The 20,826-nt window shown below is 41.8% G+C and overlaps 1 protein-coding gene across 5 annotated transcripts in view; it reads left to right on the top strand.

Moving 5' to 3' along the window:
* The first annotated feature begins 19,652 nt into the window (after nucleotides 1-19,652).
* The window catches only part of mast4 (microtubule associated serine/threonine kinase family member 4), a 191,759-nt gene continuing 190,585 nt past the window's right edge, over nucleotides 19,653-20,826 (top strand). For 3 of the 5 annotated variants that reach the window (XM_034192494.1, XM_034192491.1, XM_034192489.1), the window contains exons 1-2: nucleotides 19,654-20,044; nucleotides 20,125-20,344. In XM_034192494.1, the coding sequence (XP_034048385.1) occupies nucleotides 20,132-20,344 (213 nt within the window). In that variant the 5' untranslated portion in view covers nucleotides 19,654-20,044; nucleotides 20,125-20,131. Of the gene's footprint in view, nucleotides 20,045-20,124; nucleotides 20,345-20,826 lie in introns of all 5 variants that reach the window. The other 2 variants (XM_034192490.1, XM_034192492.1) reach the window with 1 other exon arrangement.

The raw sequence follows: 20,826 nt of genomic DNA, 5'->3' as shown, positions 1-20,826 counted from the left end.
GAGAAGCTGCTCATTTGCATGAAGTTAAAAATACAGACCTGTATGTGTTGCTTATAGTGTGTGTCTTTTGAAGGAGATTAGTTGTAACTGCTGACTTACCTCACCTCTTCTATGCTTCGCAGAGAGTCGGTTTGTCGTGTCCACCTGGGGGGTGTTTGGCGGTGGTAGTGGGTCCAGGAGCACCGGGCTTCAATCCTTTTGGGCGCTGGAGAGCGTGCCATCCTTCACTCCACCAGAGGGACGCTATTTTGGTTTTTTACACTTTGTTGTGCACCAGCGGGTGAAATAAATTAATTGTTTTTGTTATTGGAACCGCTTTCTGGTTATTTTTAGCACTGGGTTCCGTCTGACGCAGGTCCGCTCCTCAACCCGCGTCGACACATAACAATCTCTGCTTTCTGCCAGCAGTACCAGGGTCGACAGCCGAAGACAGAGGCCATCTGGGGATTCGGGACTTGGCGGCTCCGGTGTTCTTCAGACCGTTGGTGGTGGAAGCCGTGTGGGACGCGGCTTCTCTCTCGTCGGGGGTCTTCTATCTTCGAGCCTGCCCACACATCACCTGGTGTTAATTGACTGTGCAAATTTCTGTAAATTTAGTTGTGTATTATCACAACATTAAATTGTTATTTTTTGGCTTTCTCATTGTCCGTTCATTTGCGCCCCCTGTTGTGGGTCCGTGCTACGACACCTTCCCAACAGTGTCTGTTGTTTTGGAGTATTTTATTACAAACACTTGTAATAATGTGGCTCTTGTGTGGACAGATTAGATGTCTCTGTTGCAGTATCCGGGCTGAGTGAAATTCTTGTTGGATTTAATGTTGTATGCTAATGGCATTAGCTCTTTTAGCAGCTGTCGGTAGCTTCATCCATGATGTCCACTCAATGCACAATTGCTGAGAAAATAAGCGACTCATAACTTTTAGTGTCCACAACAAAGTAAACCATTATGAAAAACCACCACGCAGTCCCCAAAAATATGATTTATTAATCACCCAAACCCAGGTTAGATGGTTCAGACTCTGAGAGAGGTATGTTCAGGCATTTTTCGTTATACAAGGAGCCACCCACACTCAAAAAAAAAAAAAAAAAATTTAGTCATGACATATCTCTAAAATTAGAAAGGTCTTGTCTCAGAGTGATGCTGAAAAACTAATTCATGCATTTATTTCCTCTAGGCTGGACTATTGTAATTCATTATTATCAGGTTGTCCTAAAAGTTCCCTGAAAAGCCTTCAGTTAATTCAAAATGCTGCAGCTAGAGTACTGACAGGGACTAGAAGGAGAGAGCATATTTCACCCATATTGGCCTCTCTTCATTGGCTTCCTGTTAATTCTCTACTTTTGCATTTAATTATTGGTGATTGATCTCTGCTCTCTTCCACAGCATGTCTTTTTCCTGGTTCTCTCCCTCAGCCCCAACCAGTCCCAGCAGAAGACTGCCCCTCCCTGAGCCTGGTTCTGCTGGAGGTTTCTTCCTGTTAAAAGGGAGTTTTTCCCTTCCCACTGTCTCCAAGTGCTTGCTCATAGGGGGTCGTTTTGACCATTGGGGTTTTTCTGTAATTATTGTATGGCTTTGCCTTACAATATAAAGCGCCTTGGGGCAACTGTTTGTTGTGATTTGGCGCTATATAAAAAAATTGATTTGATTTGACATATGTAGTCCCAACTCAATTACATTACATTATCTTGCATGGATGTGTTTTATTTGCTATATAAATAAAGTGGATTTGATTATTTGAGTTGGGGCTACATATATTTATTAGATGGAAATCCTGCACATAATTGAATAGAGTTCATGCAATGCATCATTTTTTTGAGTGCACGCTTCACTCCTTTATGCATTAATGAGTTCATCATCCCGCTGCTGTGAACATGGCGATAACCAGAACATGGCCCAGACATGGGCTTCATGTTGGCTGTTCCAGGTCTCTATAGAAAACCTATGGGTGACATTACACAGGCTTTGACCAGTATTTATTAGCAGAGGTTGTTGTGAAAGTGTAGGAACAGAGACCCACAACAGGGGGCGCAATGAACGGACAATGGAGGAAGGTGAATAACAAGGTTTACTATTGTGAAACGAGCACAATGAATACAACAATCACAATTTGGGGTCGAATCCGCTGGTGTCGTGTGGGCAGGCTCGAAGGTAGGAGACGTCCGTCTCAGTCGAACCGAAACCACCCAGATCTCCTCCGCCACTGAACCCTGGAAATACTGGAACCGCCAAGTCCCGAAGTCCCAGGTGGCCACTGCCTCTGCTCGTCGGATCCGGTACTGCTGGCGGGAGAGAGCAACAACACAGGCGTGGATGCGACAGCACCCAGCAACGGAGAGGGGAGAAGCCGCCTCCACCTCCAGTTACAGTATGACAGGCAGGTGAGTACTTATCTAAGCAATTCAGCTGTCCTGAAAAGGTTTAACAAATCTGTTAGCTATTTAGTCAGAAAATGCAGAGAACGTTACCTTCGTCTAAAGGCGATATCTCGGCACTGAGGTGGAGACGCCGTCCTCCTGATATACCTCTGTGCTGAGTGGAACAGCTGTGTCCGGTGATGGGTGACAGCTGTCACCCAGGCTGCTCCCATAAGGCGGCAGCGCCCTCTGGTGCCTGGAGCCCGCACTCCAGGCAGGGCGCCCTCTGGTGGTGGTGGGCCAGCAGTACCTCCTCTTCAGCGGCCCACACAACAGAGGTGGGACGAAGTCACTGTCAAGTCATTCTCAATTCATCAATTCATCGCCTGAAGTCAGCTTGCAAACAGTTGGTGGTCTTATGACTTGAGACTTGACTTGGGACTTGCTGATTCATGATTTGAGCGTGAGATGATGGTGACTTCGTCCCACCTCTGTATATTAGTGCAGCAGATAACTGAAACAATCCTTGAAATGGCGATACAAGCATCAAATTCAGCACAAATACACCTAAGACTTTACTCTTTTGAAAAAAACTGATTGAAAAACTGAATTTTTAATAGGCGGCCAGGTAGGGGTCAACTGAATAATTACACTTCTTCTTCGTCTTCTTCTTTGTCTTTCGGCTGTTCCCGTTAGGGGTCGCCACAGCAGATCAATCGTTTCCATCTCACCCTGTCCTCTGTATCTTCCTCTGTCACACCAACCACCTGCATGTCCTCTCTCAGCACATCCATGAACCTCCTCTTTGGTCTCCCTCTTCTCCTCCTGCCTGGTGGCTCCATCCTCAGCATCCTTCTCCCTATATACCCTGGGTCCCTCCTCTGCACATGTCCAAACCATCTCAATCTCGCCTCTCTGACTTTGTCTCCAAACCGTCCCACCTGAGCTTTCCCTCTGATAAGTTCATTCCTAATCTTGTCCATTCTTGTCACTCCCAAAGAGAATCTCAACATCTTCAGCTCTGCCACCTCCAGGTCTGCCTCCTGTCTTTTTGTTAGTGCCACTGTCTCTAAACCATACAACATAGCTGGTCTCACTACTGTTTTGTAAACTTTCCCCTTCACTCTTGCTGATATTCTTCGGTCACAAATCACTCCTGTCACCTTTCTCCACCCACTCCACCCTGCCTGCACTCTCTTCTATCCTCTCTACCACACTCTCCATTACTTTGAACAGTTGACCCCAAATATTTAAACTCATCTACTTTCACCACTTCTACTCCTTGTAACTGCACTATTCCACTGGGCTCCCTCTCATTCACACACATGTACTCAGTCTTGCTTCTACTGACTTTCATTCCCCTTCTCTCCAAAGCATATCTCCACTTCTCCAGACTAGACTCAACTTGCTCTCTACTCTCACTACAGATCACAATGTCATCTGCAAACATCATAGTCCATGGGGACTCCTGTCTGATCTCATCTGTCAACCTGTCCATCACCACCGCAAACAAGAAAGGACTCAGAGCTGATCCTTGGTGTAATCCCACCTCCACCTTGAATGAGTCTGTCATTCCGACTGCGCATCTCACCGCTGTCACACTATTCTTGTACATGTCCTGCACTACCCTAACATACTTCTCTGCCACTCCAGACTTCCTCATACAATGCCACAACTCTTCTCTTGGCACCCTATCATAAGCTTTTTCTAAGTCCACAAACACACAATGTAACTCTTTCTGTCCTTCTCTGTACTTTTCCAACAGTATTCTCAGAGCAAACATTGCATCTGTAGTGCTCTTTCTCGGCATGAAACCATATTGCTGCTCACAGATCTTCACCTGTTTTCTAAGCCTAGCTTCTACTACTCTTTCCCATAACTTCATGCTGTGGCTGATCAGCTTTATGCCTGTGTAGTTACTGCAGCTCTGCACATCACCCTTGTTCTTGAAAATAGGAACCAGCACACTTCGTCTCCACTCCTCAGGCATCCTCTCACTTTCCAAGATTTTATTAAACAATCTGGTTAGAAACTCTACTGCCATCTCTCCTAGACATTTCCATGCCTCCATTGGAATGTCATCTGGACCAACTGCCTTTCCACTCTTCATCCTCTTCATAGCAGCCCTCACTTCTTCCTTGCTAATCTCTTTTACTTCCTGATTTACTCTCACCACATCATCCAGCCTTTTCTCTCGCTCATTTTCTTTATTCATCAACTCTTCAAAATATTCCCTCCACCTTCTCAGCACACACTCCTCACTTGTCAGCACATTACCATGTGCATCTTTTACCACCCTAACCTGCTGCACATCCTTTCCAGCTCTGTCCCTTTGTCTGGCCAATCGGTACAAGTCCTTTTCTCCTTCCTTACTATTCAACTTCTTGCACAGCTCGCAATATGCCTTTTCCTTTGCTTTTGCCACTTCTCTTCTCGCCTTAAGCCGCATCTCCTTGTACTCCTGTCTACTTTCTTCATCTCTCCGACTATCCCTGTTGTGTGGCTGGGGTGCCTGGCTGGCTTTTGTTTCTGTCTTCTGTTTTTCCTTCCATGTGGCATGCGTTCAGGACTGAGTGGCTGATGTGTGGCTGAGTTATTAGGACCTCACCCTGATCACCTGAGGCTGGTCATGTGCAGCTCGTCAGGACTCACAGCTGTGGTGCATCTGTATGGATTGGGGCATGGTTGCATTTAAGTCTGGAGTACACAGTGTGTATTTGCCAGAGACTCGACCTTGTGACCAGACGGGTGAGATCGACGTTTGGAGAACCATCTCATCATCATGGACGCAGAGACCGTACCAGGTTTGATGCCATGGTCTGTGAAAGAGGAGGGGGTGAGGTCTCACGCTCGTCAGCACACTTCCTGAGGTACTTTAGGTTTTGTGACTAACATGAGTACAGTCAGTAGATATGGTGTCCCTCACACCTTATTATATTGAGCTGTTATGTTAGTCGTTTAATCAGCTTCCACTGCAGTGGAGAATTGAACTGGGCGTTCCATGCCTGCAGGGTGGGAAGCTGATTGGTGATTAAGCCAGGAAGTGTTTGCTGATTATGTACACCTTTGAGTGGTCTCTCTGTGTGTGGAGTGGTGGACTCACATTATGGTTTCTTCTTTCACAGACTCGGTTGGTCGCGGCCACCTGGGGGGTGTCAGCGGGGTCCTTGGGTCCGAACTGTTCTGGCTCCGGACCGTTTGTGCTGCTGGGAGCGCACCGTTTTTCCACCTCGCCAGACCGCGCACTTATTTGTTATTAATTAAGCACTCACTGTTATGTCATTAAATTCTGTTATCCTTTGAACCGTGCTCTGTTTCCTTTATGCTGGGTCCTAATGTCAAACGCTGGTCGGTGCTCCGACTGCGTCCGACACATAACAATCCCAAAACTTTTTCGCCAACCTCTTTCTCCTTATGCTTTCCTGGACCTCTTCATTCCACCACCAAGTCTCCTTGTCTTCCTTCCACTGTCCAGATGTCATACCCAGTACTGCCCTAGCTGTCTCCCTCACCACATCTGCAGTACTTTTCCAGTTGTCCAAAATTGCTTCCCCTCCAACTAGACTCTGTTGTTTTCTCTGGGCCCCTCCCCAATCGGACTGGGAGTGACATGTTTAGCCGCATGTTCTCCTTGAATTGCTGGCTGTCTGAGTGGTGTCCAAAAAATGAGGTGGGCTTCATAGATAATTGGCAAAGCTTCTGGGGAAAACCTGGTCTTGTTAGGAGAGACGGCATCCATCCCACTTTGGATGGAGCAGCTCTCATTTCTAGAAATCTGGCCAATTTTCTTGGATCCTCCAAACTGTGACTGTCCAGCGTTGGGACCAGGAGGCAGATCTGTGGTCTTATACACCTCTCTGCAGCTTCTCTCTCCCTGCCATCCCCTCATTACCCCATCCCCGTAGAGACGGTGCCTGCTCCCAGACTACCAATAACCAGCAAAAATCTATTTAAGCATAAAAATTCAAAAAGAAAAAATAATATAGCACCTTCAACTGCACAACAGACTAAAACAGTTAAATGTGGTCTATTAAACATTAGGTCTCTCTCTTCTAAGTCCCTGTTGGTAAATGATATAATAATTGATCAACGTATTGATTTATTCTGCCTTACAGAAACCTGGTTACAGCAGGATGAATATGTTAGTTTAAATGAGTCAACACCCCCGAGTCACACTAACTGTCAGAATGCTCGTAGCACGGGCCGGGGCGGAGGATTAGCAGCAATCTTTCATTCCAGCTTATTAATTAATCAAAAACCTAGACAGAGCTTTAATTCATTTGAAAGCGTGTCTCTTAGTCTTGTCCATCCAAATTGGAAGTCCCAAAAACCAGTTTTATTTGTTATTATCTATCGTCCACCTGGTCGTTACTGTGAGTTTCTCTGTGAATTTTCAGACCTTTTGTCTGACTTAGTGCTTAGCTCAGATAAGATAATTATAGTGGGCGATTTTAACATCCACACAGATGCTGAGAATGACAGCCTCAACACTGCATTTAATCTATTATTAGACTCTATTGGCTTTGCTCAAAAAGTAAATGAGTCCACCCACCACTTTAATCATATCTTAGATCTTGTTCTGACTTATGATATGGAAATAGAAGACTTAACAGTATTCCCTGAAAACTCCCTTCTGTCTGATCATTTTTTAATAACATTTACATTTACCCTGATGGACTACCCTGCAGTGGGGAATAAGTTTCATTACACTAGAAGTCTTTCAGAAAGCGCTGTAACTAGGTTTAAGGATATGATTCCTTCTTTATGTTCTCTAATGTCATATACCAACACAGAGCAGAGTAGCTACCTAAACTCTGTAAGGGAGTTAGAGTATCTCGTCAATAGTTTTACATCCTCATTGAAGACAACTTTGGATGCTGTAGCTCCTCTGAAAAAGAGAGCTTTAAATCAGAAGTGCCTGACTCTGTGGTATAACTCACAAACTCGTAGCTTAAAGCAGATAACCTGTAAGTTGGAGAGGAAATGGCGTCTCACTAATTTAGAAGATCTTCACTTAGCCTGGAAAAAGAGTTTGTTGCTCTATAAAGAAGCCCTCCGTAAAGCTAGGACATCTTTCTACTCATCACTAATTGAAGAAAATAAGAACAACCCCAGGTTTCTTTTCAGTACTGTAGCCAGGCTGACAAAGAGTCAGAGCTCTATTGAGCTGAGTATTCCATTAACTTTAACTAGTAATGACTTCATGACTTTCTTTGCTAACAAAATTTTGACTATTAGAGAAAAAATTACTCATAACCATCCCAAAGATGTATCGTTATCTTTGGCTGCTCTCAGTGATGCCGGTATTTGGTTAGACTCTTTCTCTCCGATTGTTCTGTCTGAGTTATTTTCATTAGTTACTTCATCCAAACCATCAACATGTTTATTAGACCCCATTCCTGCCAGGCTGCTCAAGGAAGTCCTACCATTATTTAATGCTTCAATCTTAAATATGATAAATCTATCTTTGTTAGTTGGCTATGTTCCACAGGCTTTTAAGGTGGCAGTAATTAAACCATTACTTAAAAAGCCATCACTTGACCCAGCTATCTTAGCTAATTATAGGCCAATCTCCAACCTTCCTTTTCTCTCAAAGATTCTTGAGAGGGTAGTTGTAAAACAGCTAACTGATCACCTGCAGAGGAATGGTCTATTTGAAGAGTTTCAGTCAGGTTTTAGAATTCATCATAGTACAGAAACAGCATTAGTGAAGGTTACAAATGATCTTCTTATGGCCTCGGACAGTGGACTCATCTCTGTGCTTGTTCTGTTAGACCTCAGTGCTGCTTTTGATACTGTTGACCATAAAATTTTATTACAGAGATTAGAGCATGTCATAGGTATTAAAGGCACTGCGCTGCGGTGGTTTGAATCATATTTGTCTAATAGATTACAATTTGTTCATGTAAATGGGGAATCTTCTTCACAGACTAAAGTTAATTATGGAGTTCCACAAGGTTCTGTGCTAGGACCAATTTTATTCACTTTATACATGCTTCCCTTAGGCAGTATTATTAGACGGTATTGCTTAAATTTTCATTGTTACGCAGATGATACCCAGCTTTATCTATCCATGAAGCCAGAGGACACACACCAATTAGCTAAACTGCAGGATTGTCTTACAGACATAAAGACATGGATGACCTCTAATTTCCTGCTTTTAAACTCAGATAAAACTGAAGTTATTGTACTTGGCCCCACAAATCTTAGAAGCATGGTGTCTAACCAGATCTTTACTCTGGATGGCATTTCCCTGACCTCTAGTAATACTGTGAGAAATCTTGGAGTCATTTTTGATCAGGATATGTCATTCAAAGCGCATATTAAACAAATATGTAGGACTGCCTTTTTGCATTTATGCAATATCTCTAAAATCAGAAAGGTCTTGTCTCAGAGTGATGCTGAAAAACTAATTCATGCATTTATTTCCTCTAGGCTGGACTATTGTAATTCATTATTATCAGGTTGTCCTAAAAGTTCCCTAAAAAGGCTTCAGTTAATTCAAAATGCTGCAGCTAGAGTACTAACGGGGACTAGCAGGAGAGAGCATATCTCACCCGTGTTGGCCTCTCTTCATTGGCTTCCTGTTAATTCTAGAATAGAATTTAAAATTCTTCTTCTTACTTATAAGGTTTTGAATAATCAGGTCCCATCTTATCTTAGGGACCTCGTAGTACCATATTACCCCATTAGAGCGCTTCGCTCTCAGACTGCAGGCTTACTTGTAGTTCCTAGGGTTTGTAAGAGTAGAATGGGAGGCAGAGCCTTCAGCTTTCAGGCTCCTCTCCTGTGGAACCAGCTCCCAATTCAGATCAGGGAGACAGATACCCTCTCTACTTTTAAGATTAGGCTTAAAACTTTCCTTTTCGCTAAGACTTATAGTTAGGGCTGGATCAGGTGACCCTGGACCATCCCTTGGTTATGCTGCTTTAGACGTAGACTGTGGGGGGGTTCCCATGATGCACTGTTTCTTTCTCTTTTTGCTCTGTATGCATCACTCTGCATTTAATCATTAGTGATCGATCTCTGCCCCCCTCCACAGCATGTCTTTTTCCTGGTTCTTTCCCTCAGCCCCAACCAGTCTCAGCAGAAGACTGCCCCTCCCTGAGCCTGGTTCTGCTGGAGGTTTCTTCCTGTTAAAAGGGAGTTTTTCCTTCCCACTGTAGCCAAGTGCTTGCTCACAGGGGGTCGTTTTGACCGTTGGGGTTTTTCATAATTATTGTATGGCCTTGCCTTACAATATAAAGCGCCTTGGGGCAACTGTTTGTTGTGATTTGGCGCTATATAAAAAAAAAGTTGATTGATTGATTGATAGTGCTTCTCTCACCTGCTCGCTAAATTTCACACAACAGTCTTCCTCCTTCAGCTTCCACCATCTGATCCTTTGTTGAGCTCTCACTCTCTTCTTCTTCTTTACCTCTAAAGTCATCCTACAAACAACCATCCTATGCTGTCTAGTGACACTCTCTCCTGCTACCACCTTACAGTCTGTGATTTTTTTAGCTTGCATCTCCTATAAAGAATATAGTCCACCTGTGTGCACCTTCCTCCACTCTTATATGTTACCCTGTGCTCCTCCCTTTTCTTAAAGTAGGTATTCACCACAGCCATTTCCATCCTTTTTGCAAAATCAACTACCATCTGTCCTTCCCCATTCCTATCCTTGATACCATATCTACCCATTACTTCCTCATCACCTCTGTTCCCTTCACCAACATGCCCATTGAAGTCTGCTCCTATCACCACTCTTTCATGCTTGGGCACACTCTCCACCACCTCATCTAACACACTCCAGAAATCTTCTTTCTCCTTCATCTCACAACCTACCTGTGGGGCATATGCACTGATGATATTCATCATCACCCCTTCAATTTCCAACTTCACACTCATCACCCTGTCAGACACTCGCTTAACCTCCAACACACTTTTAACATACTCTTCCTTTAAAATGACCCCAACACCATTTCTCTTCCTGTCCTCACCATGGTACAACAACTTGTACTCACCGCCGATGCTCCTGCTCTTACTTCCCTTCCACTTGGTCTCTTGCACACACAATATGTCTACCTTTCTCCTCTCCATCATATCAGCCAGCTCTCTCCCTTTACCAGTCATACTTGTTGTGTGGGCCGCTGAAGAGGAGGTACTGCTGGCCCACCACCACCAGAGGGCGCCATGTCTGGAGTACGGGCTCCAGGCACCAGAGGGCGCTGCCGCCTTACGAGAGCAGTCAGGGTGACAGCTGTCACCCATTAATGGACACAGCTGACTCCACTCAGCACGGAGGTATATCATCAGGACTGCGTCTCCACCTCAGTGCCGAGATATCGCCTTAAGATTGAGGTAACGTTCTCTGCACGCATATTCTGCATAACCAGATAAGACTTGTTAAACCTTTTCAGGACAGCTGACTGCTGAAAGCTAATTACTTGGATAAGTACTCACCTTCCTGCTGTATAGTGACAAGAGGTGGAGGCGGCTTCTCCCCTCTCCGTTTACTGGGTGCTGTCGCATCCACACCTGTGTGTTTGTTGCTCTCTCCCGCCAGCAGTACCGGATCCGACGAGCGGAGGCAGTGGCCACCTGGGAATTCGGGACTTGGCGGTTCCAGTACTCCCAGGGTTCGGTGGCAGAGGAGATCTGGGTGGTTCCGGTTCGACTGGGACGGACGTCTCCTACCTTCGAGCCTGCCCACACGACACCAGCGGATTTCGACCTAAACCCCAAATTATTGATTGTTGTATTAGTTGTGCTCGTTTCACAACAGTAAAACTTGTTATTCACCTTTCTCCATTGTCCGTTCATTACGCCCCCTGTTGTGGGTCCGTGTACCTACACTTTCACAACAATACTACCAACATTCAAAGTCCCCACTCTCATTTCCACCCTTCTTGTTTTCTTCTTCTCCTGCTGTTCATGGCAACGTTTTCCTCCTCTTCTTCGTCGTCTTCTCCCAGCAGTAGCCCAATTTCCACCGGCACCCTGTTGGGCAGTAGCACCGGTGGCGGACGTTGTTAACCCGGTCCGCGACCAATCCGGTATGGGAATTCGATTCTGAGTCTGCATAGTTGGGTTGGCTTGTTTTACGCCAGATGCCCTTCCTGACGCAACCCTCCTCATTTATCCGGGCTTGGGACCGGCACTCAGAATGTACTGGCTGCACACCCCATGTGGCTGAGTTAACTGAAGAATTACACAGGGGTCAAATTTAAAAATGATCCAATCAAATTGAAAATTACACCACATTATGTGTCTGATCATAAAGATTCCAAAAAAGGTACAGTTTGGACTATCTATGACTGAATGTTATGGGGTAAAAACAGCAAGAATGGTGACAAAGGTCAGTTTTAGTTTATACAGGGGTCAAAAGTTAAAGTTGCTCCAGTTTTAGTAAAAAGTGATGCAAATTATTGGTTGAAATAAAAGGATTAACAAATGGAATAGTTTTGACAGTGTTGAATGTTTGGTCTCCAAGGAAAAGCTCAAACAAGGTCAACATCCATTGGACAACTGACACAGCAGACCAGTGCTTGTTCTGTTACTTGTTTAGCAGATATCCAGCAAAACATTTGCCTGCAATATACCCTGATTTTATTCAAATTTCCTCCCAACATGACGTCTGATATGCTCAGATTATCAGCTGCATTCATCACTGTCTTTCTGTTTCCATTTTACATCACTTTCCTCCCAATTTTCATTGAACATTGAAGGTCTGCCACATTTCTACGGCTCTGTGGTGCAAACACCGGCTGATGGAGCACAGCAGTTTGAGGGTTGGACCTTCACCACACATACACACCATCTGTGACATCTGTTGAACCCATGTGTGCCAAAAAAATCTAAATTGTTTCTAGACGAGGTGAATTTTGACTCCATCGGTGATGTAGAATTGTGAAGTGGTGAAATAATGGTGCTGAAGAAAATCCTTATGATGACTTAAATGATGAAAAACTGAAAGGAACCACAGCTTTAAGATGAAACCACAACCATGTTTAACTGTAAAAAGTAGGTGAAACCCAATTTTTGGTAAAATTACTTCTTTTAGCAAATATTTCTGAGTAACAAAAGACTGTTTGTGGGCTTCAGTTCCAAAGATCACAAACACAAAGGACAATAATTCACATTTACTGGTGGACTGTGTAATTCTTTGTGACTAACCTAAAACAAGAATTTCCTTGTCATCTCCTCTTGTGGGACCCATAAGAGTGTTACACACACACACACACACACACACACACACACACACACACACACACACACACACACACACACACACACACACACACACACACACACACACACAAAACATTCATTTCTAAAAGAATCACTTTCTTGGAGTGATTTATAGTAGCTGTAGCTCCCTCTAGTGGCCGCACAGAGCTTGAACCCTGCTGCTATGAGAGATTTCTTAAAAATGAAGGAAGATAATTAGAATGTTTGTGCACAGTGTTGTGATGAAAATACGACTGAGATCTGCTTAGTTAGACAAAATATTTTAGAAATTTGGTGATGTCATCGTGAGAATAACAAAAACAAAACTATAGCGCCACCGTCAGGCTGCTTGGAGGAGATGTCCAGTTTTTGAATTCTGTAAGCCATGTGTGTGACCACACACACACACACACACACACACACACACACACACACATTTCAATTTCAATTTCAATTTATTTTCATTTATATAGCACCAAATCACAACAGAGTTGCCTCAAAGCGCTTCACACGGGTAAGGTCTAACCTTACCAACCCCCAGAGCAACAGTGGCATGGAAAAACTCCCTCTGAGGAAGAAACCGCAAGCAGACCAGACTCAAAGGGGTGACCCTCTGCTTGGGTCATGATACAAACATAAATTACAGAACAATTCACAGAACAATTCACGGACGAATATACAAGAAATGCTACTGGCGCACAGGACAGGAGGATCATCAACACGAATACAACTCCCATCTCTGGATGGAGCTGCACCTTAAACAGAGAAAAAAAAAAACAGAATCAGGCATCAGAAAGACAAAAAAACAAAACAAAAAAAACCTGTAAACAATATGTATATTATATAATGTATAATTTGCCAGCATTAAACAACAAAAGAAAAATAGAGAAATACTAAGGTGATCGCCGGCCACTAGCCCTAAACTTCACTAAAAGACCCAGAATTTAGGTAAAGTTGAGGCCGCAGCCCGCTCCAATTACTAATAAATGAATTAAAAGAGTAAAAAGCGTAAAACAAAACTGTACCAGTATGCTAGCATATGAAAGGGAAAATAAGTGTGTGTTAAGTCTGGAGTTGAAAATCTCCACAGAATCTGACTGTTTTATTGATGCAGGGAGATCATTCCACAGAACAGGGGCACTATAAGAGAAAGCTCTGTGACCCGCAGACTTCTTATTCACCTTAGGGACACAAAGTAGTCCTGCACCCTGAGAACGTAAAGCCCGGGCCGGTATGTAAGGTTTAATTAGGTCAGCTAGGTAGGGAGGTGCCAGTCCATGAATAATTTTATAGGTTAGTAGCAGAACCTTAAAATCTGATCTCACTGGGACAGGAAGCCAGTGAAGAGACGCCAAAATGGGTGTAATGTGGTCGAACTTTCTGTTTCGTGTCAAAAGTCTGGCTGCAGCATTTTGAACCAATTGCAGACCCCAATGCTAGACTGCGGTAAACCAGAAAATAGAACACTGCAGTAGTCCAATCTAGAAGAGATAAATGCATGGATCAGGGTCTCAGCATCAGCCATAGACAGGATGACGAATCTTCGCTATATTTCGCAGGTGGAAGAAAGCAGTGCTAGTAATATTTCTAATGTGGAGGCCAAAGGACAACGAAGGATCAAAAATTACCCCAAGGTTCCTCACTTTGTCAGTGTGATGTATGACACACAAGCCGAGGCTGAGTGTTAACTGGTCAAATTGATGCCGATGTCTCACTGGACCAAGAACCATCATTTCAGTCTTATCAGAGTTTAAAAGTAGGAAGTTTCTAGACATCCAACTTCTCACTGCTGCAAGGTAATCTTCTAAGGATTTTATGTAAACGAGATTACCAACAGTTATCGGCATGTATAACTGAGTATCATCTGCATAGCAGTGAAAGGAAATCCCAAAACGCCGCAATATGTGCCCAAGAGGTACTATATAAAGGGAGAAAAGCAGGGGGCCTAAGACTGACCCCTGTGGAACCCCAAATTTCATGTCACTAAGGTTAGAGGTAGTGTTACTGTACAAAACACAGTGAGAACGACTGGTCAAGTATGACGTCAGCCATGCAAGGGCACTCCCAGTAATCCCAAAAAGATTTTTCAGACTATCAAGTAGAATATGATGATCCACTGTATCAAATGCAGCATTGAGATCTAACAGCAACAGAACCGTAGTGGTGTCCGAATCCGTTATAAGCAGAAGATCATTCACCACTTTAGTGAGAGCCGACTCTGTGGAGTGATATTTTCTAAAAGCAGACTGCAGTGTCTCAAAGAGATTATTCTCAGTAAGATAGTCTACGAGCTGCCGTGACACCACTTTTTCCAGAATTTTACAGAAAAATGATAGATTTGATATCAGCTGATAGTTTGTCAGTACACTAGGGTCAAGAATAGGTTTCTTAAGTAATGGTTTAATCACTGCAGATTTGAAACATTTAGGAACAGATCCAGAAGTTAAAGAAAGATTAATCATTTCCAGCACAGTCGGCCCAAGAGTGGGCCACAGGTCCTTAAACAGTTTTGTTGGTATAGGATCAAACAAACAGGTTGTGCTTTTTATTGACATTACGAGTTTTGTCAGCATGCCTAGTGATATAGTGTCAAATTCTGTAAATTTAGGTAATACCTCAGTAGTGGCGCCCACATCAATAGCAGGGTGTAGTGGCTGGGTTAAGGCATACCGGGATATGTTTAACCTGATGTCTTCTATTTTCTTCTCAAAGTAATCCAGGAAATCTTGTGCTGTAAAAGGAGAGCGAACTACAGGTAGATGTCTTTGCAAAAGTGTTGCCACCGTGTCGAACAAGAACTTTGAGTTATGCTTGTTTTTGTTGATCAAAGTAGTAAGTCCGTTTTGTAGCCAATAATGCATGCTTATAGTCTAAGATAGCATCACGCCATGCAAGGTGAAATACTTGTAATTTTGAACGGCGCCATTTCCGTTCTAGACCTCTTGCTTTATGCTTGAGGTCACGCAGATAATCACTGAACCAAGGTGACTGTGATTTGGGGGAGCGCGGTTTTAACACAGGTGGTGCAATCATGTCGAGTGTAGTTTTGAGCACTGAGTTTAAACTACTGACTGGGTATTTATCAAATGTGAAGCTAAGACATCAGGCAGTGTAGCTTCGAGTTCAGTTTTAGTTGAGGAGTTGATGCATTGCTGTAATGATATATAAGGTTGTTGTTCCACTAAACACGGCAGCGAAACTGTAAACTCAATAAGTGAGTGATCAGACACCACTGATGTAAGAGACATGATGTCAGTATTCGTGACAGCAATACCACGTGCGAGAACCAGATCCAGGGTATTTCCACTAATGTGCGTCGAATCCCCAATGCATTGCCGAAATCCTAATGCATCCACAATTTCATAAATGATTTGCAGAGGGGATCAGAAGGCTTATTAATATAAATGTTAAAGTCACCAATGATCAGAATGTTATCTACACTAGATGACAAGTTAGAGATGAACGCACCAAATTCTTCTAAGAATTCAGAATATGGGCCAGGAGGCCTATATACAGTGAGAAAGTAATACGACTGATTTTTATTCTTCTGACCTTGGCAATGTGTAATATCCTGAGCAGAGCGGAGAATCAGATGCTCAAACGAGTGATATTTGTAACCCCCAACAGCTAATAAGCTAAACCTAGATTTATAAATAAGAGGAACACCCCCGCCTTGCTTCGCATCACGAGGTCTCATTTAAGGGGAGGACAGCTGTAGGTTTAAGCAAGGTTTCACATAGCCCAATCATATCTAAGTGATGATCAATAATTAGATCATTGATCAACAATGATTTTGAGGACAGTGATCTTATGTTAATGAGACCCAGTCTAAGGACCTCAGTGGGGTTGACAGTTGAACTGTTTGGGTTTAGGGGTGGTTCCAAAGTAGCATATATAAGATGCTTAGAAGTAGGTTTAGGTAAGACATTCCACGCGCGTTGTAGGTAGCAGACACAAAATCTTTGCTATTGCTGGAACAACCACTGGGCCATCTTCAATTTCAGCATCATCCAATATAGTAATGGGTATTAAGTTTGGAAAGCATATCCCTCTATGATTTTTATGGACACGACTACGGACGCAGGGCACAGTCTCAACTTGTTGAAATTCCAATATAAAATTCCAAAATAAACTGCACTATCAGTATCACCAACTGCAGTGTTCACCAAAAAGGGATGTGACACATCCCTTTTTGTGTCACATTAATTTGCATCTAAATTATCATTCATGCTTTCTCTGGATTTAAGATGCATCCTGAAAGTATTCACAGGACTTCACTTTGTTAAATTTATTAAAAGTAAAATAAAATAAGAAATCACACGTACGTAAGTATTCACAGCCTTTGCCATGAAGCTCAAAATTGAGCTCAGGTGGATCCTGTTTCCACTGTTTCTACAGCTTAACTGAAGTCCACCTGGGGTAAATTCAGTTGATTGGACATGATTTGGAAAGACACACACCTGTCTACATACAGTTGTATGCAAACGTTTGGGCGCCCCTGATAATTTTCATGATTTTCCTTTATAAATCATTGGTTGTCTGGATCAGAAATTTCAGTTAAATATATCATATAGCAGACGAACACACTGATATTTGATAAGTGAAATGGCATTTCTAGTATTTACAGAAAGTGTGCAATAATTATTTAAACAAAATTAGGCAGGTGCATAAATTTGGGCACCCTTTATCATGTTACTGATTTGAATACATGTAGCACTAATAACTGGAACACACAATTTGTTTCATAAGCTCACTGACCCTTGACCTCCTTACACAGATGAATCCAATCATGAGAAAGGGTATTTAAGGTGCACAAAGGCTGTGAATACTTATGCACACATGATTTCTTAGTTTTTTATTTTTAATAAATTTTTATATTTAAAAAATATATAAAAAAAACTTTTTTTCATGTTGTCGTTATGGGGTGTTGTGAGCCGATTTTTAAGCGAAAAAATCAGTTTACTCCATATTTGGAATAAACCTGTAACATAACAAAATGTGGAAAAAGTGAAGCGCTGTGGATACTTTTCGGATGCACGATATATATATATATATATATATATATATATATATATATATATATATATATATATATATATATATATATAATGTTTAAATTGTATCTTCTGTTATTTTGTTGTTATTAGAACTTTGAGTACATCTTTGAGGAACAGAGTTTAAACATCAAAAATCTCTGTATCTGTTTCACCAAAACTGCAAATATAACCAGTTGGATACATCATAAATTTTCAGCTCTCAGTGAGTGCATAATGTGCAGGTGAGCTTGCTGTCTTACCAAAGTACAAATAACACAGAAACTGATTGGAGTCGTCATGCAGATATGAATTAGAAATGAACCTGGAGCTCTCAAAGCTAACTGAGTCTTCCTTGAGTGTTTCGTGGTTTCGCTGTTCATGACTTTTTGAGATATCACTCACTGACAGAAGCACTGAAAGAAGAATTATTGGACCAACTTAATAAAATGCCCCAGCTGGTCACACTTTGGACTTTGTAATTATTTTTAAAAGGTCTGTAAGTTATTTGTTTACTAAAGTTGTTCAAATGAAATATTTTGATAATTTCATGAGACAAAAATGTCAGTGAAAAAGATTAACTTTCTCAGAATAGGATAAATGAAAAATTTGGAGGCTGAGCTGGATCAATACCAAAATTTCATCAACTCTTCCATGACCTAATAATGTTTTCACATTTTTTTTGGTCAAAATCCATAATAGCTTTTGAGTTATAAACATGTACATTAAATGCATGACCGACATTAGTCATACATTTATTTATGTCTGTTTATTTCTCTGCAGTCAATCAGCAAAATCAACCTGAAAACTAGCAGCGGGTGGATTGATCCAAATATCGATAATATCGATACCAATGTTGGTATTGATATTGATGGATACCGGTGTAATGATATGGATACTTTAGTTTCAGTTTCTCTCCTGCAGTGTTTCTCTCCTGCAGTGTTGCCAAAGTAACTTATTTTAAGTTATTTTATTTGTTACTTTATAAAGTTATATTTTACAGTTACGTTATACATTTACTTCATTAGCAGCTGTGGACAACTTGTAGGCAGCTGCTGAATGTATATAATAAAGTAACTAGTAATCTAACTTGGTTATTTTTAAGATGAAGTTAGATTACTAGTTACCTTATTAGTTACATTATCTATTGCGAGTGGTCGGCATCTTCTAATGAAGTAATTGCATAAAGCTGCTAATGAAGAAACTGTAGAAAGTAACTAAAAAAGTAACTAATAAAGTAACTTTTCAAAGTTACTCTGGCAACACTGCTCTCCTGTATACATTACTGCATTCAGAACAGAAATGCCCTGAAGGTGAGAAATTTTATTTTATTTTTTAATTTTATTTCCGGAACACATTAGACTTGAAAGTCTACTTGTTTTATCACATTTGTCATGGAGTGATAATATTGTACATTTTGTTGATTTAAGAAAAAAAAATCCATAAAGCGGTGTAATGAAGGGAGAAATTGTATTTATTTATTTTTTGTATTGTAGTTTCTGAACGCTTTATTGTTTCAGAGTGAAAATTTTGTGCACTCAATTTAAGAAAAAAAAAAAAAAAATCCAGACATAATGTATGGGGAAAAACTGTTTTGTTATTACTCTATTGTTTCTGATCAGAAACTTTTATTGTGATCATAAAATATTTTCTATTATAAATTTTGCCCTGGGCTTTAACTAATTAATAATACAAAGGAAAAATCACAACCCCCCCCCCCCCCAAAAAAAAAATTTAAAGATCATGAAAATTAATTTAGATTTGGTAATGTGATGACGCATCCACCTTAATTATTAAAAAAATATCAGTATCGGTGGTATTGGCCCTGTATTTACTTAGTATCGGACTGATACCAAATCTTGCAGTATTGCACAGTAGGACTGAAAACACTGAGTTGAGACATCATCTGAAGTTGTTTGTGTGTGTGTGTGTGTGTGTATTTTTTTTATACTTCTAAAACTTACTTTCATTTTTTTTTCAACCTCAGCTTCATTTTGCGGATTTTTTTTTTTTTTTTTTTTTTTTTTTAGTTTTAATCATTGATTTCTATTTAATAGATATCTGGTTTTACTCCACAGAATTTTGTTGACACACACACACTGACACACATACACAGCAAAAGATTGCTGACGCGACCCTTGTTTGATCTCTGATTGGCCTCCTCCGCTTGTTGTGGGCGTGGTTTATTTTTGGGAGCAGGAGTTTGATGCGTTCACTGACAGCACGAAGCGACGCTGAGTGAATGAAAAAAATGGAGAAAAAGCCGAACAGAGATGTTTAATTAGACCGAAGACCTTATCATTTTGATAATAAATCGTGGGTAATTATCTTTGGCTCAACCTCAGACTCTCTACATTGTCGCGACTTTGTTTTTATTGTGAAACTGGAGGAGATAGTGGTTTTTTTTTGTGGGCTCGCGACCGGAAAATGAATTTATGGTACAGGTGTGTAGATACATTATTTTAACAGCAACATGCATTTGTTTATTGTAGGTGGTTTAACGGTTTGCATGTGTTTGTATTAGTTGTTAAATGGAGCAGCAGCCGTTGGTGAGCTCTGGAAGCGGTGAGTCGTCGTCTGGATCAGACACTTTGTCCGAGGGAGGAGATGTGTCGCCGCAAGTGGACATCAAAGTTTTGGTGTCAGAAAATGTCTCCGACATCGAAGCAGAAGACGGTAGAAATGAAGAGGCCGACAAGGAGCCGCCTGAGGAAGAAGAATGTAGTGAAGATGAAAACGAAAAGGTAAATAAATCACTCAAACTAAACATGCACTTTGTTTCTAGATGAGCACTCGGTGTATACCTCCGCCATCAGAGGGCTAGTACTAGGGCTGCAACAACAAATCGATAAAATTCGATGACAACAGGCGTTGGCAACGCATTGCGTCATCGATACGTTGTGTTGAGCGATTATGACGTCAGAAGCTGCTGGACGCTTCTGACGCCAGTAGCAACCAGTGCACAGAGCAGATCAGAGGCTGTTTCGTAGAAGAACTACACACTTAAGAATATGGCAGAAGCAAGTAGACAGAAGAAAGTCAAGGCTTCGAAAGTGTGGGAGCACTTTATGTTAAACAACACAAAGATGTTTGTTAACTGCAACAGTTGCAAGTCGGACCTCGCATGGCATGGGAGTACCACGGTAATGATGCAGCATCTCAAACGAAAGCATATCGGAGTCATCAACAAGGAAGGGGACAGCTCAGTGTCTGGGTAAGTTAACAA

The sequence above is a fragment of the Thalassophryne amazonica genome, chromosome 17 (assembly GCF_902500255.1).
Source record: "Thalassophryne amazonica chromosome 17, fThaAma1.1, whole genome shotgun sequence".
In the NCBI taxonomy this organism is placed as follows: domain Eukaryota; kingdom Metazoa; phylum Chordata; class Actinopteri; order Batrachoidiformes; family Batrachoididae; genus Thalassophryne; species Thalassophryne amazonica.
Note: the sequence above shows the minus strand (reverse complement) of the source record. Positions and strands in the feature narration are given on the sequence as shown.